We start from the raw sequence: 23,961 nt of genomic DNA on the forward strand, positions 1-23,961 counted from the left end.
AAACATGGTCTGATTGACGGCAATGTTTTGCACCAGAAAGCGCTGACCTTATATGAAGACTTCAGCAAGAGAACCCCCTGAAACGAGTGAAACAAAGCCATTTACTGCAAGTAAGGGACGTTTTGTGTCACTCGTTTCAGGGGGGGTCTCTTGCTGAAGTCTTCATATAAGCTGTGCTTTCTGGTGTAACACATTGCCATCAATCAGAACATGTTTTCTGTCCATGTCTTTCACCCACAAATTTAATGCCTTTTCCATATTAACTAAGTACTTATCACACACTGTGGTCATAATTTTGCAGTTTGAGGTGTGACAGCAAAACCAGCACAAATTATTTTTTCCTTCTTCACAATTTCATGGATAGGAAAGTTGTTCTTACCATAGATCTTAGCAACTTCAGCATATATGATTTTTTTATTTTCGTATTAAGTTGAGAATTTTCACCTTTTCAATTAAAGGAAGCACTTCACAGCTCCTCTTTGGCATATCCAAATTGCCAGCAGTCTTACACTTTGGAGCAATTAAGTAGTAAAATACTGTGAGGGTTAATTGATCACAAGCACTGCGATACCATGACCGTTGATCTGATAACCAAGACAGCTACAAAGGGATGATTCACGTCATGGGCAGGATGACACGAGATTTCATCATGCTACTCAGAACAGTATGCAATTTAAAACATATGAATTGTTTATTTCTGGAATTTTCCATTTAATATTTTCAGACCAGGGTTGACCGCAGTAACTAAAACCACAGATAAGGGGGAATTACTGCATAAATAAATCACCAGGAGGGCTCACCCCTGCCCCAAGGAACAGGAGAGAAAGGGGTAGAAATCCCCATGAATAAATAAATAATTGTTTTTAGTTAATGACAACAGAACTGTTTTCTCGAGTATTTGCAGTGTTTGTAAAATATTCTGATCTCGTACCTTAGCATTCAGTTTTGCACTTCACAAACTAAAAGGTGTAGCTTGCATTTCCTTTCATTTATTATCCATAATGAAGGATAAATTTTTACAAAGCATCCACCAAATAATTCAACAGGAAAGACGAGTTTACAAAAACAACAGAAAATGGTCAACACATGCAACTTAGCCAGACCAAACTTTTCACGATGTAATATCAATAACGCTATCCTGTCTCTGACTCTGCTTTGCAGGATAATTGTGTTTTTTAAATAACACTAAGGTAATTCATGTTGTGAAAGTAAGCTTACACCAATACTATATTACAATGGCATACCCACTTATGGGCTAGAGAGAGTGTGCTAAAAGTTGGCAGTGAAACAAATGAAAAATCAGTCTTATTAAATTAATTTTGTTGTTGTTGTTTACTGATATCTTTGATTTTTAGAAGAACAGTGATAACTTGCAAGTTATGAAAAATAAAATGTTTGAGAATATGAGAATACTTTTAATTTATTTCAAAATTAATCTGCAGAGTACATTTTAGTTTATAACAAGGTGAGAGATAAATAGTACTGCCTATTGTCATAGATAGGAATTACTTCACATCTCCAAAACAACAGCAAGGTATCTTTTAGAGTATCTCAGTTTAAACTAACTGTTGGCAGGGGTAAACAGTTTACAAGTACAAAGGAATTAACTTATTAAATTAATTACATGAGATGTTACCTAGTTGAATATAAGACTTCTTTATTACATTCATTGGAGACTGACTGTGATCAAATAACTTGATAGTGAGTGAGATTTTACAAAAAAAAGTGCAACTTACATAAAGAAAATAAGATAATACACTTTGAATACATCCAGGAGGCTGAAAATTCACTCATCGATTGTCTCTAATATGAGGAGTGGATTTCTGGAGCCCCGGACTAAATATGACAGTTTGCTGAACAGGTCTTGGTGCCAAACCTAATCAAATGAACTGAGGAATGAAGATGTCGAGACCAACAGCCTAAGTTTCTACAAAGACCTTTCCATGGGCACATGTCCAAAGTTGAGTGATGTGGGATGGGAGCTCTGCTGTGAATCTGGAATGGTGTAATCCATACTGAAGTAACTCTTTAAATGACAGATGTTAAAGTTGTCCATCAATGGCCTTCTCTATTATTTTAGAGATGCCTGGGATGAGGTATAAGTCAATACTTTAAGAGATATCTTCCTTTTTTGGAATGAGTAGAATACAGCCTTGCTTCTATGCTGTGAAACATATCATCTGATTATAAAACAGTGTGGAGACAATACAGGATGGGAGTTAGTTTCGGAGCACAACTTTTAAGCACATTTGGCAAATACAATCATGACCAGATACTTTTTTGGTATACAGCTTATTTAAGATTCTGGTGACAGAACAAGGAATGAGATGAAGTGTTTCTGGGAAGTAAGAGGAAAAACATTCATTTCATACTTCGTCAGAAGAAAGGGTAACAAAGCTATTATATAAATGAAAAAATATAAATATCAATGAGTGGCACGTACTTTAAGTATTATTATATAATTACATAAAGGGAAAAAAATTGAAATTGAAATCTGTGTTAGTAAAAAAAAAAAAAAAAGCACATACCTGATCTGAAAGAGAAAATACATGAGAATTTTTGGTGGTATTAATATGAAGCACATGGAAGCCATTATGCCCACATAAATCATATGCTATTCCCATAAAGCTTGTACTACCTGTTTTTGGTACTCTATTATATATTATAATCAAATCTTCTAAAGAATCCTTTCTTGTTTCATCAAAGGAATTTTCTTTTTGTACAAAAGACTGAGCACTTGTCTTTCCATAGGATGGTGCCTCTATATTTTGCAACTGTAATCTTGCTACTGTGCTGGCTAGAACAAAATAAAAGAATTAGACATTCAAATGAGTTAACTTAAATAATTATGCAATACACATTAGACACACTGAGTGGGCAGTTTATTATCTAAAAAACTGCTGGAAAAAATTCATGTAGATTGATTACATTCAATAGTTACCTTGGATTGGATGACAAATCTATGCCATGGACATATCAACTAGATTAAGTTCTAGTGACTTATAGGACAATGATATCTTTAAGGTCTCCTGATGGTACCACTCCTAAATGAAGTTATTTATGAAATACAGCATGTCCTGCTAGTAGAAACTATTACTAGATGGGTCACTTCACAAATAAAGGTATGGTCAACAAAGATGTTTAAGTAGGTATGTATGGCATTCAGATGTTGAGCAACCAGTACAAATGCATCATCAAGAAAACACCCCTTATAATCCACCACTGGAAGCCTGCAATATTACAATGTGACATAATGGGTCCACAGCTTCATAGTTTTGTCACCACACCCTGGTCAGCTAGTGGTGTACAATAAACAGAACTGGAATAAGACTAGGCAACCATTTTCAGCCAAGTTTCCATGTCTACATTTTTTTATCACTATTATTTGAAAGGTTATTTACAGATCTATAGTACATTTTGTACCATGAGTGGGTTAAGGATTTTTTTTTCCTATTTTATCAATTATATATATATATATATATTTGTATTTTAATTTATTTTTTACATAAAGAATCACCCAGTATGAGGTGAACGTAGAGTTCACCTCATACTGGGTGAACTCTACCAACTAAAGATTCACAAATATACTTATCCATGGTAAGATTTGAATCCATAGTTTGTTGATCGAAGAGCAGATATGTTGATTGGCTGGCCTGGTTGACCATCCACTTGGTCAACCAGGCCAGCTTATCTAATCCCATTTTTGATATGCTTCCCAGATCAGGTTGAGGAAAAATTTTTCTTACAATGATAATTTCAAGCTTATCCTGTCATAACACTAATGAACTGGATTAAATGGATTTGATGACTGATATTAACATAATTAACATACATAACCAAGATTAGCAAAACAAGTGTTCTCTGCCAGGTTGGGAGGAAAAAGACCAGAGGAAGTCCGAGATATAGGTGGATTGATACAGTAAAAAGTGCTTTAGAAGATAGAAATATAAGATCTGATAATGTTGGAGTCTTGACAGGTAACAGACTGATTTGGAGGAAAATTGTAGATAGGAAGTTAGTAATGATGTAATTGCTCATGTAGTACTATCATATCCTGTACACCCCTTGAGGGTATCTATCAGGAATTTGATGATGATGAACCAAGACATAATTAATACACAACAAGTGGACTATACATCTAAGTAAAATAAAAATAAAAAATAAAAAATAAAAAAAATATATATATAAAAACATAAATTATCAGTATTTCATCATATCTTCAGGATGATCAAAACATTGGACCATTACGTGAAGTAAGATTAGAAATGAAAGCAAATGATGCTATTAATAAACTAGGGGAATCCGCCCCTGGCGCCTACATACTTTTTTATATGGGTCAAAATGACCCATATAAAAAACAGGCTAGGGGAGGAGAGGGGGATGGCCAAGGAATGGCAAAACTGAAAAGATCTGTGATATCTGGGGGAAGGCAGGGGGATATTTTTTATGCAAAGTCAAGGTGACAGAGAGGGAAAGGATAATGAATAAAGAATTAATGTCAAAATTAACCATGATATCAGCCCTACTTAAAACTAAGTGGTTGGAATTTTTAATTTATAAGATGAAATAGTATGAAGTAGTAGATGAAGTAAGATGATGAATAAACATTGGCTAGTTTAAAGGAGGGAGAGTCATAGCATCTGCTATAAGACAGAAAGGATTATTAGGTTTATGAATTTTAGATATACAGCCAGGGTGCAGGAACTGAAGTTTATTTAAGCAGTCTTTTTAATGTTTTCTTTGGGGAATCAGTGGGCTCAATCTCAATGTTTGTAGTAGTACAGTCTCTGAACAACCCATTTATTTTCTGATTGTATTCACTGGTCCTGAGATCCACCCAACTTTTCTTCCCAATGTTGATACTGATGCCCTGGTTGCTCGTCAAATAGATATTGATTTGTTATTTTTTAAATGAAATTTTTTGGCTTTTTTTCTGGATATATTTGTTGCTTTTGGTGGAAGAATATTTTTATATGTGCAGCAACACTAGTAATATGTAGTTATTTTTCATGGTTGAGTTGGTGCAGGAAAACTTATAGAGCAGTGGCTTGCAGAAAAGGTGAAGGAATTGAGCACATAACTCATATGGAATGCTCAGATTCTAATCCATATGTGGCCATCACCACCACACACACACACAATGTTATACTCTTTCTTTCTCTTCCCTCTCTCCCCCTCCAGGAATCACCTGGAAGAATAAGCAACAGCAGCAGGATTATTTTCCAGACCAATTGGGAAGCCTCCCAATGAGCTGGAAAATAATAGCATATGGAGCCATTAGATTTGGCTCCATATGCTATAGAGTAGACAACCTGCAAAAACCGTAATTTACTGCTCTACACTCCATTTAAGAATAGAGCAGTAAACAAACTACTTAATGCTCTATTCTCACATGGAGGAGGTGCTGTCTCCGTAATTTATTAATAACAATACATTGAGTATCAATTATGTACAGAATTAAGTATAGGAGAAAATAGTGGGTGAAAGTACTGTACAGTGAAAGTAAAGTACACATTCCTGGATACTCCAATGCTGTTTTGGACATGTGAGGAGGCCATCAACAGTAACACACAGAGAATGACTAGAAAGCAGCCAACTTAACTGCAAAAGGCAGAAGGTAGACTATAAGATGGTAGTTTGCTGAGCAGGCTTCTGTATCAAACCAAGTCAAATGCACTACAAATGTCAACAGTAACAACATGAGTTTCTCCAAATCTTTGCATAACTGGAGTCCAAAGGTAAGTGGTGAAATTCACACCGCTTATTACTGATTAGCTGGCAGCAATGTTCCCTCTAAACTGAGTGCATGTGCAGCCATCACACGACTCAGTCTGCCATTCACTGTCAAAGATAACATACCAGTGAAATGCATTTTTATTATCATTGTCTTAATGCAGCAGTAGATCAGTAGTATGTGATTTTTAAAAGTTTTATGTTTGGTCCTGCCAGGATGTCAAAGCATACACTACAAAGATCAGTGCAAGACAATCATGATAACATTAAGAAACTTAAAGCTGCAAGAAGTTATAAGTTTTCACGGCTGAATGAATTAGTTTAAACTTATATGATAAGTATATTATATGATATAAAAATATATGTATATTTTATGTATAATTACATTTTCAGTCGAATAAAAAAAAAAAATGTAACTTCTCAATTTTTTAAAATTTTTGAACGACTTAAATTTGCTATATTTTTACAGTTATGAGGTGTATTATGGACTGAGTGAGAAACTGGGGTTTTTGACTTGAGTCATTGAAAATATGGTACATTTTTATCTTGGGCTGCTTTGTCACACTTGTTGGAACTTGGATAGGGTGGAATGGGGAATAAAGGCTCTTATTTCAGTAAGGATCATTTCAGTTATTTTTATTTTTTTTATGTTGTTCCCACCCACAAAAGGTTAATAGTAAACCTAGAGTACATTTGTATCATGGGTGGGCTAAGGATTTCTTTCTCCCATTTTTGTGAACTTTTTATTTTATTTCATTTTTGTAAATTTTTATTTATTTTTACATAGTCCAGAAACCAGGCCTCCAATAAGTAGGGTGGTAGTCTTACACAAGGCAATGTAATTTATCTCCCACCTAAAGACAATTACAAACAGCCATGCCCACAGCAGGATTCGAGCCTGTGACCTAGAGCAGGTGCGAACCACTCAACCAACCAGACTGGCACGAATCCTGCTGTGGGCATGGCTGTTTGTGATTGTCTTTAGGTGGGAGATGAATTACATTGCATAGAGTACATGTTTGGATTAATAAGAGGGCATACATAAACAGAAATCAGACCATGAAAAGGAGAAGTAAAAATTCCAGAGGTCATCCCAATTAGAACTGTCAGGACAAAAGGCTGAGATTTGCTGTGGGAAGTTCAATCTTCCCACAGCATTAATATCAATAAATCAATATTCATTAATATAATATATCAATATTCATGGATAATATCATGGTAAGTGACTTAGAGAGGAAAGGAAGAAAGAACCGATCATCTACAGTGTAGTTGAAGGAAGCTAGTTAAGAAAAGATAAGCGTTTGGGAAAATTATTTGGTATTCTGGTACATACGGCAAATAGTCTGGCTTCTATACGAGCCTTGTCTATAAAGTTAAGAAAAAAGGAGACAGAATTATGAACAATGAAGTCTAAAAGGATAACAATTTTACCATTTGGATAACTGCATGAAATCAACTTTCAGAGATAAATAATCAGAGATCTGCATGCTCACGTGAATAAGAAGTGCAATAAAGGCAAAGTGAGATAAGTAAATCTTGAACTAGAGCAGATCATATATAGGAGATTCAAGATTTAATAATCTTCAGAATAGAAAGTGAAACCTGACAAAAACATGCCCACACCTCCTCTTGAGAAAGACATTATGAATGATGTAGTTGGGAGAACTGATGGTGAACTGCAGTTAGAAAGGATGTAACTGAGGTATATATATACATAACAGATTAAGGTTTGACACCTGTAAGTTGTGATTCACACCATTAATGTTTGTACTGGGGTATGGATATTGCTGAAACTGAAGTATTTTTTTTGGGGGGGGGGGGGGTGATTGTCCATTTTTAATCATTTGCATTTTTCCCCTGTCATTTTTAGTGGAAGAGGTTTTTTTTTTTTTTTTTTTTTTTTTTTGTAACCCACAATATCATTTTATATTGTGTTATCTTTCATGGTAAGGTATAATCTTAGAAACTTACAGAGTAAGAGCATGAAGCAAGGATGAGAGACTTGCAGACATAACTTCCACATAAGGTATTCTCAATACAAAACTCCAGTACAAGCATAGCCTAGAAATTGTCCTGCACATTGCTATACTCCCTCCCTCCAGATATAAGCTCTCAGAGTAAACTGCAGCAACAGGTTCAGTCCTGTGCATATTCTAGTAGCCAGTCTTCTGCAAAACTTCTTTAGTTTGTGCTATACCTTGAAATGGAGATGCCAGCTTCCTAGTTAATTATAATGTTAAGTATGGCCAGCAAGACCATCATCTGCACTTCATGCATGAACCAGAGACACTACTCTGCTTTCTTTTTTGTTGATAGCACAAAGTGGCTTTTGCCACTTTGTGAAACCAATCAGAAAGAAAGAAAAAGCAATGAAATTCATCAACAACTCTGAGGTCTAGTTAGCATATCCTTCAAAACAGAAAAGATATGCCTATAGGGCTGTAATACTCTCCTTACCAAAAGCATGTATTACTGTGATGTGTGTATACAGGGTGTCCCAAAATTCACGCAAGAAGTAATTTTGATAGAAAACACAGGTTTTTAATTAAAAATTGTAATTTCTTATTGATTCATAAAGTATACAGTATAGGGTTATGCATGGAATAGCATATCGGGTAAATGGCCTCCACGGCTTTGCTGGCACATACGCACTCTTTTGTTGAAATTTTCCATGACCGTTTTGCATAAATGTGGCTGAATTTCGTTGATACAGCGCTCAACCCCAAAGAAAAAAGTCCAACGGCGTTAAGTCACATGATCTGGTGACCAATTATGATCACCAAAATGGGAAATTACACGACCAGGAAATGACTCATGCAGTAATTGAATTGTTTCTCGGGCTGTATGGCATGTGGCACCGTCTTGTTGAAACCACATGTCGTCCACATCCATATCTTGCAATTTAGGCACAAAAAAACAGATTATCATGTCGCGATAGCGAGCACCATTAACTGTTATTGCCTTACCAGCTGCATTTTCGAAGAAGAATGGACCGATGATGCCTCCAGCCCAAAATCCGCACCAACAGTGACACGTTGTGGATGCATCTGTTTCTCAACAATCACTCGTGGATTTTCTGAACCCCAAATGCGACAATTTTGTTAATTAACGAAGCCATCAAGATGAAAATGAGCCCCTCATCGCTGAAGATGATTTTGTTCGAAAAATAAGCATCCTCTTGTTGTTGTTCCATAATCCATTCAACGAACTCTCTTCACTGTGTGTGGTCAGTAGGCTTCAGTTGAGTCAATTGAACTTTGTAAGCATAAAGATGCATATCTTTCGTGAGAATATGCTGTAGAGAGCTTCTCGAAATGCCCAATTCAAGACCACGGTGCCGAATTAATGTTCCTGGACTCTCAGCAACACTATCACGAACTGCTTCGATGTTTTCTGTTGAACGACGGCCAGAGGGTAAATGATCACTAATTGATCCAGTTTCCTTGAATTTTTTAATTAATCTTTTCACAGTTGATGAAGTTAAATCACTATTCCGACCATATTTTGTACGGAAATTGTGAACTGTAGCTGCCAAACCTTCATTATTTTTAAAATATCGCTCAACAATGAAAATGCGTTGTTCTTTCGTGTAGCGCCCCATTTTTAATAACACCCTGAACTGTCATGCGGTCTTTTTTTCCTTGTTGGCAACACTTTACCGCACAAATGGCACAAATTTAAATCTTGCATGAATTTTGGGAAACCCTGTATGTATGTATGTATGTGTATGTATATATATATATATATATATATATATATATATATATATATATACATACACACACACACACACACACATCACAATTTAGCTGGAAGAGACTACATATTGCACATCACTAGTTCATTAATGGCATGGCACCCAAAGTGTGGCACGCACAGTAGTGATACTGGATGTAATTTTTGTGTTTTCAGAGATTCTGATACTGAATGTCCTGCCTGTTTGGCCATTACAGCATAGATTGCAACTGGTCTTAGAAAGGCAAATAAGGAATGCCAATATTTTATATTGTATGGTTACCAGATTGTGTATTCTTGAATTTCAGAATCCTATAGAGAATTTTATATATGAGAGAGATGAAGAATTATAGTATATTTTAGTGATATGGTACAGTTGAAGGTACGGGTTGGAAAAGAAGAAATCTGTTGACCTTTTTTCTTTTTTTTTTTTTTTTTGAAAAGCTGGTTAACCATAGAACAGAGGAACAGAGATAGTTGGAATAAAAGAAGTGTCTGAGATGCTGATTCAGGGTGTTGACATAGACCAGTGGTTTTTAATCTTTTCAAAGTCACGGATCGGATTATAAGAAAAATTTGGGGAACACCAAGAGCATTAGGGTCATAAAACTAACAATAAAAATATGCATAGACTTGCTTTTTATAAAAATGGAACTCATTTTAATGCGTTACTTGAGCTTGTCGGCTTTCAGCAATATCAGGTCTAATATGTGATATAGCTACCCTCAACTGTTTGTCTATATCAGTAAGTCTTTCACGCTTTTTAGTTTTTATATGGGTTAATATTGAGAAACCGAGATCACACAAATATGATGTTGAAAACTGTAACAAAATTTTCAGTACCCTTGTGGAGAGAGCTAGGTATTCGGCTTGGACAAAAATCCAAAATTCCTCAAGAGTGATTTCAGAATTTCATTTTAAGAGTATGATCTGTTGACAAGGTAACTAATTCTTGTAACGAAAATTCACAACTCGATGTATTAACTGTTACAAATTAATATCGTATCCAGTCATAATTGTATTTAAGGAAGGAAAGTAACTTGAAATATTTTCTTCCAATATTGTTAATTGTTCTGTTATAACAGAAATAATTCCCTCGACATTTTTATTCAGAGTAGCCAGTTATATTCAGAACTGTGTAATGTGACATCTTTCACTGGTGGAACACCAGTTAAGAACCCCTGACGTAAACTCTAAAAAGGAATGCTTGGCAGTTATGAGGCACATCTAGAGAGTAAAGGCCTTCAAAATAGAAAAGATATGCTTATAGAGCTGTAATATTTCCTTACAAAAAAAGCTGTTTCAGCTTCTTCATAACAACTTCAATAAAATCTGCCACCAGAGTTCAACCACTGAGTCACAGCTTTCTAAACAGGAACAAGCAGTAATCACTTGAAGTGAGGTTGGGGCTGTAGGGTGGGTGGCAAAAAAGTTTCCACTCAAACTTCTCAATCTGCTGGACAGTTAGAGCTGCAGCACTGTCATGCAAAAGCACAACCCCTGTCAACAGTATTGCTCGTCTTTTGTTCTGAATTGCTTATCTAAGTTTTTCAGCATTTCACAATATGCATCATTATCATTATCAAATTCCTGACATGTACCCTCATGGGGTGTACAGGACATGAGAGTACTACACGCAAATTTACATCATTAATAATCTCCTATCTACAACTTTCCTCCAAATCAATCTGTTACCTGTCAATACTCCAACGTTGTCAGATCTTAGTTTTCTATCTTCTAAGGCACTTCTATTTCTTGGTCTTCCTTTGTGTCTTTTTCTTGCCAACCTGGAAGAAAACAATTGTTTTCCAAATCTTTCCTCTCACATTCTGTTGAAGTGACCATACCACCTGAGATTAGCTCTGCTAATACATTCCTGGATGCTGACAATGTCACGTTCTTTCCTAATATCCTCGTTTTTAATACGACATTGCCACTGATGCCATCTGTTCACTCCCCTAATCTTTCTCAGGACTCTCGTATCAGCAGACTCTAGTCTTTAATCAAGTGCTTTACTTTTAACCTAGCTCTGAGATCCATAAGTTAAAATTTGTTTGAACACTGTCTTGTATACAACTAATTTAGTGTTTTGACTAATTTCTCTCATATTCCATATAAATTTATTCAGTTGCAATACCAGTTTTGTTGATTCTGTTGTCTATTCATCATCAAATTCCTGCCATGTACCCTCAAGGGGTGTACAGGATATGACAGTACTACATGAAAAAATTACATCATTACTAACTTCCTATCTATAATTTTCCTCCAAATCAATCTGTTACTTGTCAAGACTCCAACATTATCAGATCTTATATTTCTATCGTCTAAGGCACTTTGTACTGTATCAATCCACATATATCTTGGTCTTCCTCTGGGTCGTTTTCCTGCCAACCTGGCAGAGAACACTTGTTTTGCTAATCTTTTCTCTCCCATTCTATTTAAGTGACCATACCACCTGAGATTAGCTCTGCTAATGCATTCCTGGATGCTGACAATGTCAAGTTCATTCCTAATATCCTCATTTTTAATATGATATTGCCATTGATGCCATCTGTTCACGCCTCTAATCTTTCTCAGGACTCTCATATCTGCGGTCTCTAGTCTTTGGTCAAGTGTTTTACTTCTGACCCAGCTCTCAGATCCATAAGTTAAAACTGGTTTGAACATTGTCTTGTATACAGCTAATTTAGTGTTCCAACTAATTTCTCTCTTATTCCATATGAATTTATTCAATTGACTTCCCACCATACCAGCTTTGCTGATTCTGTTGTCTATTTCTATATTTAATTTACCATCTTCAGTAAAAATTGTGCCTAAGTAGCTGAAATGTTTTACTTGTTCCACAGGTTCTCCATTCACAACACAGTTGACATTTTCAATGATTCTGCCAATTTTCATTGTCTTTGTCTTTTTATTGCTGACCTTCATACCATATCTATTACAACAGCTATTCAATTTAGTCAGAGAATCTTGCAGACTTGTAGCGGATTTATTTAGAAGTATAACATCATCCGCATAAAGCAAAGAGCTGACATTAACATCTCCAATTTTGATATCAGGTTTAATACCACTTTCCTTCATAATGTGATCCATATAGATAATGAATAACAGAGGGGATAATGTACATCCTTGTCTCACACCAGATTTAACATCAAACCATCTTCCTGTACTTCCTTCAATTCTAACTGCTGACTTACAACTCAAATAAAGACTAAGTATTGCTTGATATAATGCCCCATTGACACCATATAACTGCAGCGTATTGAATAGCTTCTCTCTTGGCACCTTGTCATATGCCTTTTCCAAATCGACAAAACTTAAATACAGATCTTTGTTATATTCCCATGCTTTCTCGACTATTTGTCGTAAAGTGAAGATCTGATCCTGACAGCTTCTATTTGGCCTGAATCCAGCTTGTTCTTCACCAAGCTTTTCTTCCACAATTCTTCTCAACCGTTTCTCAAGTATACTTGCATAGATCTTGCCAGGAACACTCAGTAGGGAAATACCTCTGTAATTCTCACATTCAGTTTTATTTCCCTTTTTATATATGGGTACTATGAGAGCTCTACTCCAATCATCGGGAATTCGTCCCTCTGTCCAGACTTTCTGAACTATGCAGTGCAGCCACTGTAAGACTTTTATACCTCCATACTTCAGCATTTCTGGTCAAATATCATCTACTCCTGCTGCCTTTCCACATTTCAAGCCTTTGATGGCTTTTTCTACTTCAAGTATGGATATGTATTCCTGACTGGTCAGTGACCATGCCTGGTCAGTGATTTTTATCACTGTGCTGTCATCACTGCTTGTTTCATTTAGCAGTTTTTCAAAGTAATTACTCCAAACTTCAAGGATATCTTTTTCTCCTGTTTTCATGTCACTTTTATCATCTCTAACTCCTTTTACAGCACTCTTTCCTCCATTCCTAAGCTTCAACAACAACCTCCAGAATATTTTGCCACCTTCTTGATATTTATTTTCTATATTCTTGCCAAAGTCCTCCCATGACTTTTGTTTAGCTAGTTTTACACACTGTTTAGCCTTCTTACATTTGTCACTGTATTCTGTAAGAGTAAAAGCTGACTTATTTGCCAGGAACTTTTGATATGCTTTCTTCTTTTCCTTCACTGCCTCTTTAACTTCCTGTGTCCACCAGGGAGTTCTGATTTTTTTATCCTTTGGATAACCTCACCACATGCCTCTCTGGCAGAATCAATCAATGTTTTCTTCAGAGTTTGCCACTGAATCTCTAAGGTTTGATTCCTGTTTTCAAACTCTTTCATTTTCTTTTCAATAATCTTTCTGTATTTTAGTCTACAGTTAACATCTGAGAGCAGCTCAACTTTTATTCGCTTTAAAACTTTCTTACATGTTATTCTTTTCAATATGAAATTCAATTTTATCCTGCTCAAGACTAAATAGTGATCCCTTCCAATTTCAAATCCTCTGTACACTCTGGTGTCCTGCACCAGGGAGAAAACATCAGTATCAACAATAACATAGTCAATGAGACTTTTCTTATTCCTAGCCTCTTCTCTCCATGTGAATTTGTGCACATTTTTATGTTGGAACATGGTGTTAGTAATAACCAGTCCATGTCCTGAGCAGAAATCCAACAGATATTTGCCATTATTATTAGCTTTGCTCTTTTCTCCAAATTTTCCCAAAATATTTTTGTATGTCTCACAATCATTTCCTACTCTGCTATTTAGATCCCCAACAAGGACCAACTTTTCCTTTTTCATTGTGTCAGTTGCTTTTTCTAGAGTGTCAAAAAATTCCTCCACTTCTACCTTAGTAGAACCTTCTGTGGGACCATAGGCACAAATAAGTGTCATTGTCCAGTTCCCCATTCTCATATTTGCCCACATTACTCTACTTGAGACTGATTGCCATTCAAGGGGTGCTTAAGGGTCAAAGCTGTATAACTGAGAGGAGACCTCCACATAGCCTTTAAAGGAATGCGGAGAACCGACCAGGGATTCTGACCTAATGTCCAATCCTCACCTTCTCGTGGTGCACCCTGTTGGGTATCTACTTTGATACTGAACGAACGAGGATGGGCTGGCAATTTGGGATTTAGCCGACCAAATTGTATTCTTATTGGTTAAACCAAAATAAAAAATGATGGTACTGTTGTCTATTTCCATATTTAATTTACCATCTTTACTAAAAATTGTGCCTAAGTAGCTGAAGTGTTTTACATGTTCTATAGGTTCTCTATTCACAATGCAGTTGATATTTTCAATGCTTCTGCCTATTTTCAATGTTTTTGTCTTGTTATTGCTGACCTTCATACCGTATCTATTACAACGGTTATTCAACTTAATCAGGAATCTTGTAGACTTGAAGTGGATTTTTTTAGAAGTAAATTATTTGACCTTTATTTATAAGATGTTATACCTTGTACCTTTTCATTACTCGTTTCTGGGAAATATATGACTTCTGCACAACTTCAACCTTGATATCTCTTCAGTCTAGCTCACACGGATGAGACCTCAATAAGGCCGAAACCAGTATATATTATTATTATTATTCCAAGACCCCATGGAGGCTAAGACTCATCTAGGAGGTCCTTTTATCATACACACACAGCTCATCATACCGTGCCTTAAACACAATCAAATTCTCCTCAGATACCACACTCTCAGGCAAGGCATTCCAATCATTCACAACTCTGCATGCAAAAAAACCTGCTTCTTACTCCCCTGCTTACACCACCCTTATGCAGCTTCCAGGGATGTCCTCTGGTTCTCCCCTGATCTCCCAGTTTGCTGTAAAAATTCTCCAACATTGAACCTATAACAATCCCTTTACTAACTTGTAGATCTCTATCATATCATCCCCTCTTCCTCCTAACATTGGACTCTGTAAATTACATCTTCTCAACCTTTCCTCATATTCGACATTCCAAAGATCAGAAACTACCTTAGTAAGTCATCTCTGGATCCTTTCCAACAAATCTTTGCCCTTTTGAAAACCAGGTACTAAATCTGTGCACAGAAGTCCATGTGTGGCCTAATCATAGCCTTATATAATGGAATAAGAATCTCCTTACTTCTACAAGTCAGTGTCCCCTGTATGATTCCCAGAATTCTTTGTGTTGTCCTCACAATTTTGGCAGTGTGTCCCCTAAATTTCAGATCCTTATCCACTATCACCCAGAGATCTCTTATTTCCTCCACCTCCGAGAGTATATCCTCACCAAGCATAAATTCTGCATCCCATCTTTGTTTCCCAAATTATAAAACCTTACATTTTGCAATATTGAACTCATATCCCCATTTACTCAATTTATTCAAGTATTCTTGTAAGGCCACAACATCTTCTCTAGTCTTCATAGTTCATCCCAATATTGCATCATCTGCAAACAACTGTATATCCCCATCCAAATCTTCACCAATATCATTAACATACATGTTAACCCCCCAACCGGCTGAGGTGGATGAAATAGCCAGACCTCCTGAAGGTAATATTTAAGAAATAAATATGACCTTTTGCTTTCTTTCCTAGCAAAATATCATTATATGGATCATCACATTTCAGTTTTAGAAATGATTTTTTTTGTTTTGTCTTTATGAACAACAAATGTTATAACTGTATTACTCTGTTTTTCCGATTGCGGTCTTTTTGGTATCAAAAATTTATATCCAATGATATTTTAGCAGCGATTCTTCACCTTAGTCTTTTTGTATTATGCACATTACGATAATATCCAGTGCATATCCTTGTAGATATGTTGAAAATATAATATGAAAGGTATCATATATGGAATGATTCAAAATTTTTGCTTGTTTTGAAGATTTTCTAATGCTTATCCCCCTTCTTATCCTCTCCTTGAACTCAATTGCAGAGCTACCAGTGGTGGGTGGTGAAATTTTAAGTAGGGATGCTGCCTATACAAAACAAAAAAAAATTTTTTTTTTCCTAATTAGTAATCAATTTATTAATAAATTGGTTACTGATTAGGAAAAAAAAGAATTATTATAGAATTATTATTTTTTATTTTGTATAAGCAGCATCCCCACTTAAAATTTCATCGGCTGCAACTGATAGCTACTCTAAATTTCTACAGGTTTGAAAGCTTTTCTAGACAGTATTCAAAATCTATTACTTCATTTTACCATTTTTGACAAAAGAAATACAGCAATAAGATTGCTGTATCGAAAGCTTCTAATTCTGTACTATTTCTATGCAATCTAAAATCAGCTGTTCTACTGTCTGCTGAAATTATATGAAATTTTAGAACTACTATGCTATATTTTCACCATGCAAAATTGTTTATATGCATACCACACAAAAGAAAGTTCAGTAGTGTTATTTTTGTTTGTTTTTCTTAAAAAAAGTTAAATATTACTACTTCTACTGCTAGTTGCTATTTCTGAAATAATCTACATCTTAGAAATACTTGATAATATCCTCTTAGCTGGAGGAAAAGCTAAAGGCTTATTACTCTCACTGCTATTGAGAAAGAAAAGAGAGAACACTAAAGTGCCTCAAGCTGTAGTGCAGAATACATCAAGAATGGTGTTTCCTTTTCAATTGCTGATTAGCAGATATCCTAACAGAAATACTGACATTTCTTTTACATGTTGAAACATTATTTATGCCAAAATAATTTCTTAATTTATAATGATCAGTTTCACTTTTATTATCGAAAAATTATAAATTATTCGAATTATCTTGAAAAAGAGGATTTGAATTATTTTAAAATAAAAGGAGCATATGCGTTACATAATCTTTTTTTTTTGGGGGGGGGTTATAGACTTATTCAATCTGCAGATATTTCAGAATTTATTTTATAAACAATTCGCAAGACAACTGTTACAAACGTAAATCACTTGGGGAACATGCCCATTCATTTTAGTGTAAAATAGTAGCAAAGGTTTAGCCACTTCAACAATGCCACGTATCTAACCTAGAAGAAAATGTCGTTATCTCTGCTGATATTAGAACTCTTATGTGAATAATTTTTTCTGACATGATTTCTCTATTCGTTATAATGAAATCATTTTCCAGATTTTTGCCCTCTTGCATCCTCCATGTTATATGCATTGATTTCTTCTTTGTACTACAAAAAAAATAATAATAATCAGATAAGAGAAGTAAAATATATAGTATTTTCTTTTTCATTGGGTGAATTTACAATGTTCTTTCTTTGTGTTTTGAAAAGAAAGTGCAAATGATTTTTTTCTTACTATTTTTGCCATTATAACATCTGATATAATTATGATTTGGTTCTGCAATAAAGCACACTGTAAGGCCATCACTCAGTTTGCTGGAGGCTTGAAAAAACATTTAGTCTCATCTCTGATGTTAATTTCCCTACATATAGTAATAATGTGATATAGTAAAAAAAGTTTGCACAGAGAAGGCATGAGATACTCCCAATGGTTATCCCTATTTTTATTTTATTCCTTCGAAAATGTACTATAAGCAACTCTGAAGGCATTCTGCATGTTATAAAAACAATTATAAATTATAAAAGGAACTGGAAAGAGTTCCAGTTCCTCTTATATTTTATTCCTTTGAAAATATACTATTAGACATTTTGAAAGAACAATATATCATTCTGTTTATAAAAACAACTTAAAAAATTCACCACTTCAAGATGAACTGGTGTACGTTCAGTGGTGATCACTCATTTTCTACACAAAGACATGTCTAAAGTACAGGCAGAATCGCTATCTTCAGAGCTAGAAAGATATCTCTCTTCATCGGTAGAACAAGAGCTGCTCAAAAGGTGAATGCTCCAACTTTTCTGCATCTCACGAAGTTTCCTTTTCTTACCCTGAATGCCATCTCGTAAATGAATTGTGTCTTGGATATACTTACTAATATTCCTTTCTGCCCAGTAATATGCTGTAAGCTAACAGAGATTATTAACCCTCCCACCACTGAGAAACAGAACAATACAACATGCCCAGTAGGCAGCACACTAAAGAGCCTCAAAACAATATCTGAATATCATGACCTTTTTCTTGACCACTAGTATTAATAAATTAAAGACTTAATTCTGTATATTAGTCAAGTAAATAATAGTTTAATATCCGACGTTTCACTGACTAATATCTGTCAGCATTTTCAAAGGATACACTGGTAAGCAATAGAAAGTAACAAAAACTAGGAAACTAACCAACAATTCTAAAAATTATATAAAGTTATCACTGTGCGTGATAACAATATGCGTGTCACAAGTACGTTTTATTTGTTGAGATATTTATTGTAATTTTCATGAAAGTTCATTTCTTTTTGGTTAGCTCTTCTTCTAAAACCATATAATATCAGAGTAACCTTCAAACCTATTGAGACCATTCAAAAGTTTATAAGATCACCGAAAGATAGTCATCCTTTCTACAAATACTCCGGAGTTTATAGCATACCCTGTTCATGCGGTATCAATTACATCGGACAGACATCTAGAAGTTTTGAAACAAGAAAGAAGGGACACATAGGCTATGTAAGGAATAACAGACAAGATATATCAGGCCTTTCTTCCCACTTTGCCTCTACCAACCATAATATTGAATGGGATATGAGTCATATGCCCTATATAGAAGAGAACTACCATTCCAGAACATTCAAAGAAGCTGCTACAGTCACCCATTCAACAGGTAACTTAAATAAGAATCAAGGCCTAATCCTACCAGATATATGGAAAACTCTAATCGGATCATTTAACCAAACAGAAATGAACTTTCATGAAAATTACAATAAATATCTCAACAAATAAAACGTTGTTACTTGCGACACGCGTATTGTATCACGTGTTGTATTGTTATCACGCACAGTGATAACTTTATATAATTTTTAGAATTGTCGGTTAGTTTCCTAGTTTTTGTTACTTTCTATTGCTTACCAGTGTATCCTTTGAAAATGCTGACAGATATTAGTCAGTGAAACGTCTGATATTAAACTATTATTTACTTGACTAACATACAGAATTAAGTCTTTAATTTCTTAATATCTGTATATTTTACAGGCAGAAATTTCTTGTTTGGTTTTTTTCATCTTTCTTTATTCTGATATTGCATTTGTAGGATGACAGTGATTTTAAATATTAATTTCACCTATTATCCAATATCACATAATTTCCTGATTTATAATAATCAGGAAATAATATGTATATTTCTGATGTATAATTAGATAATTTATAATAATCACCACCAGAGTTCTGTATCGAAAAATTTCAAGTTATGTGGAACAGTTACTAGAGAAAAATAACAAATTAAATAAAAACTGTACCTATGTTTCATAGCAGTTTTTGGGTGTGTTGTGATAGTGATGCAGCCGGGGGGGGGGGGGGTAAATTATCAAAGGCAAAATAAAGTTCAATTTTTTTGCAAAAATATGGAAATGAAATTTCACATTTGACGCTTGTGCATATACATATTTTGAATGATAGAATATAAGCAAAAGTTCACTTACTTTAAAAATTGGATCATAATATCTGAATCATGCAGAAAATATATACATATAAATTTAAATCATAACTATTAATTTCATTTTGTAATGACCAATTATACAGGGAAACCAAGAAAGTGAAAGTGCAAAGAACAGTATATTACTATATAAAGAAAAAAATTTAGTGATATGATTAAAGAATTTCATGTTATTCTCTATAAAGCAAAGTCAATCAAGCACATCCTAAAGAAAATCTGTGAAGTATTATTCGATAATAATAATAATATATATATAAACAAACTTTATTTGCTTACACTTGGATAAAGGATTAAACCAAGAATATAATTTCTTGGCATATGCAATTTATTCTCACTGATGTAGTGGCAATATGTACACATCTATTCCCTGATGATTAATTGGTGAATAAAGGAAACAGAAATACTAAAGTATTTTAATTATTACATTATATTGGCCTGGTTTGCCAAATGGTTAGCAAATCTGCTTTCCAACCAAGAGGCTGTGAGTTCAAATCTTGCTGTGAGCATAGATGTTTGCAAATGTCTAGGTGGAAGATGGATTTCAATGTGCAATGTGAGACCACTGCCTTGTTTATGAGATACCTGTGAAGTGGCCTGAAGAAGGTCTCCATGTTCATTTTCTAGAGCAGGATTTCCAGACCAGGTAAAAAATGTACAAAAGATATGTATAAAATCGATAAAAAGAGAAAAAAAAAAACCTTATCCTTAACCTACTCATGATACAAATGTACTCTAGGTTCGCAAATAAATCTTTCGTGGGTGGGAGCCACATAAAAAAAATAAATACAAAATTTCAAAAACTAGATTTTCAACTCCTTCCTAAAAACACCAATATGAGCCAGAGTGAATGTACAAGATTGAACGGGACTTTTTACCCCCCCCCCACCCCGACATAAGCTGTTCTGTTTTGATCGTTTTGATCTTGTTTTCATCCTTCCAACTATGGTATGCCTGAAAGCAGGCTTGATATTCTCCCTTGCAGTTTATGCATTTCACAAACAATGATATGCAGTTTGGGCTTGCGTTTTTTTTTTTTTTTTTTTTTTTTTTTTTGTGATGGTTGTTATAAACAGTTCTCCAATGGTACTAACCTACAGTATGCCTAGCAAGGCAAACTGTAGATTAGTACAATCTTGGTTTTAATCCTTTACCTAAGTGTAGGCAAACAAAGTTTGTTCATGGACTACCATCACAACAAGCCCATCTGTATACAGAGGCTGTTGTTTTGCATCAATTGCCTCGGATATTCCATTCACTCACTCACAAACTGTTTGCTTGTGTAATGGATTAAAAGAACATAATTTCTTGTCAAGTATAATATACTTTGTAACCAAACAAAAAACTTTCCACAACATACAGTAGTTAGCACTATAGTTAGGCTAAGGTCTTTTTTTTCACATAATCTGAAAACTCTAGGGATCACTGAACTTTTTGAAGCTGCTTCAGGTCTCCAATAAGCAGCATGGTGGTCTCACACCAGAAGAAATTCATTTCCCACTTAAAGACATTCACAAACATCTGTGGTTTGAATCATGCCCAGGGAAAGATCTGAACCACAGATTGTAGATTAGGGCAGAACACTATTCACTTGGCAAAATAGGCCAGCATGCCTACATTTCGAATATTTAAGCCTCCAAGTGAATTAGCTATGTGGAGACTTACAGCAGTTGAGATATTCTACTTATAAAGAAGCTGGAGGTTTGATCTATCAAAAATAAGAATCTTATTACTTCATAAGGGTTACTTCTTATTACTTATTATTTCATAAGAATACTATTCCTAATAATGAAAATGCACCTCACAGTACGAGGTACTCATTCAAGTTCTACACATATCCCCTCTGGAATACCAAAGAGAACCCATTTTTATTGCCCTTCTAGGATAATTGTGTGTTTTATGGGCTGTTGCCATAAATGATACTTCCTCTGCAGTTGTTGAGGAATAAACAGGAACTCAGAGGAAGTATCATAAATGATACTTCCTCGAGTTCCTGTCTTGAGTGCTGCTACCTATCACGATCAATAGCTTCTGTAGTTGGAAAGATCTGGGTTCAAATCAATCTAGGTTGCAAGAAACTTTTATAACAGGTGTTTTCATCTGAAGGTGAGTTAGTCTTATATAGAGGTTGGAATTTTCTCTTGGAAACTTGGGTTTTTTCATCCAGTAAAACAGGCAAACTAGCCAGAACACATAATTTATGGACATAATACACAACTCACATAACCTTAGTTGCTTTGACTAATTTAAAGCATCCAACTAATCAACCACTTGCTATGATATTTCTTTGAGCATGTTGAAGCATGTTTTGCCGGCTTAGTTGGCCAAGTGATTAGTGTATCTGCACTCCAGCCAATAGGTTCGAATCCTGCCGTGGGCATGGATGTTTGTGATTGTCTGTGAAAATAGTTGTGGTGGTGGACATTAGATGGTGTTTGTGTAGATGATGAGGTTGAGTGGCAGAGATGGAGGGCTGTAGATTAGGTGCCCTCCCTCGATGAGTCTTGAACTCCCTGGAGGCATAAAATAATAATAATAATAATAATGTCACTGGATAAAGTTTTATTATTACTGGAAGAAGATCTTTGCCAATCAGTCTATGCTCTTACGAAGAAAAAAAAAAAAAAGATGACATTTTTCTCTACTGACCATGCACCTGTAGTATAGATCATTAGAAACAATGGTATATTTACATGAGACATGTTTTCTGTTTCTCTTTTTTTTTTTAACAAATGTAACCAAAGGTTTTCTATGTGACTGTGCCTGAGGGCAATGGTAAATATGAAGATGGATGTGTGCACAAAGGGTTTTAGATTCAGCACCATAGATTCCTATCCACCAGAGAATCACAAATGGAAGCCCATGTTATACAAGCAATAAATGCACAGAAGTGGTAAAACCAAATGTTACACTAACACTGCATGAAGACATCATGGGAGAACTACAGTACTGTTGATCGTTAGAAATGAGCCCACTAGTAAAAAAAAAAAAAAAGATCATGGCTTCGCTAGGATCATTTGTTCTGCCAAAGTAGTGGATGAAAACCTCCAGGCTCCCCCCACGCACACACAACTTAGTAGATGTTCATATATCACATTTTACAGTATATACAATTGCAGGTCACTGGATTCCAACAATGGCGCCATGGAAAATTAAAAAAAAAAAAAACTACAAAAAAATTCCATGATATTGTTCATTTAATTAACACTATAGGAAATCTAAATTAGATACTAAATAAGTTATTTTTTTTCCTTCTAATTACCTAGTTTCCTCCTGGCTTCATCCAGACGCGAAATCTCCGATTCGAAACGATTGTAGAACGTTACAAACAATATCAATCCAGTGCAGATTATAATTGCTAAAAGTTTGGCCTGCCACATTCTTAAATTACAAAACAAACGAACTTGATACGAACATCCCCTCAACGTGTAAATGGCCATTGAAATACGCAGCCACAGTCATCATTTTAAGAAATGTTTACGGCATATCAGTGATGATATAATCCTTAATTAAACAACGAATGTCACATGATGATTATAATCCTTTGAGAAATTCAGCATATCCATCTAAAACAACACTTAAATTTCACCGTATGGCAAAAATAAAACTCGTGACACGGTCCAGTAATTTCCGTATAGACAAGCAGTGAAACATCACAGTGCATACATCAATCGTAGTCGAATCAGTGATGAAAAAATAAAATCCCATAGCAACCAACAAACGCAGCAATCCCTATACCACATACTACTAATAGCATATTCTTTCGTGAAGACACACAGAGCTTACTAGGAAATCTTAAACGACGCCAAGAAATAAGAAAGCTTACACCTTTTCCTATCCGATTCACTGTATAACTATAAACGACAGACGGATACACTTAATAGTAGAAGATATAACCCAAATAAATAAAAGTAATTCGCAAACGTACAGCCCAATTTCAGACAAGCAGTAGCGCAAATTAAATTAATACAATTGAGAACGTCTACAATTATGCAAAATTATTATTGTCAGTCCTATGTCATATCTACTTATATCTTTTATTATTATTAAT

At 35.0% G+C, this 23,961-nt stretch overlaps 1 protein-coding gene across 1 annotated transcript in view; it reads right to left on the minus strand.

Moving 5' to 3' along the window:
- Hs2st (Heparan sulfate 2-O-sulfotransferase) overlaps nucleotides 1-23,733 on the minus strand; it is a 91,647-nt gene extending 67,914 nt beyond the window's left edge. The window contains exons 1-2 of the mRNA XM_090396688.1: nucleotides 23,173-23,733; nucleotides 2,529-2,797 (exon numbers count right to left, since the gene is read on the minus strand). Of these exons, the coding sequence (XP_090252814.1) occupies nucleotides 2,529-2,797; nucleotides 23,173-23,350 (447 nt within the window). The 5' untranslated portion in view covers nucleotides 23,351-23,733. The remainder of the gene's footprint in view (nucleotides 1-2,528; nucleotides 2,798-23,172) is intronic.
- Between the last annotated feature and the right edge of the window lie 228 nt (nucleotides 23,734-23,961).

The sequence above is a fragment of the Typopeltis vanoorti genome, chromosome 8 (genome assembly GCF_054136105.1).
Source record: "Typopeltis vanoorti isolate ZY-2024b chromosome 8, IOZ_Tvanoo_1.0, whole genome shotgun sequence".
Lineage (NCBI taxonomy): Eukaryota > Metazoa > Arthropoda > Arachnida > Uropygi > Thelyphonidae > Typopeltis > Typopeltis vanoorti.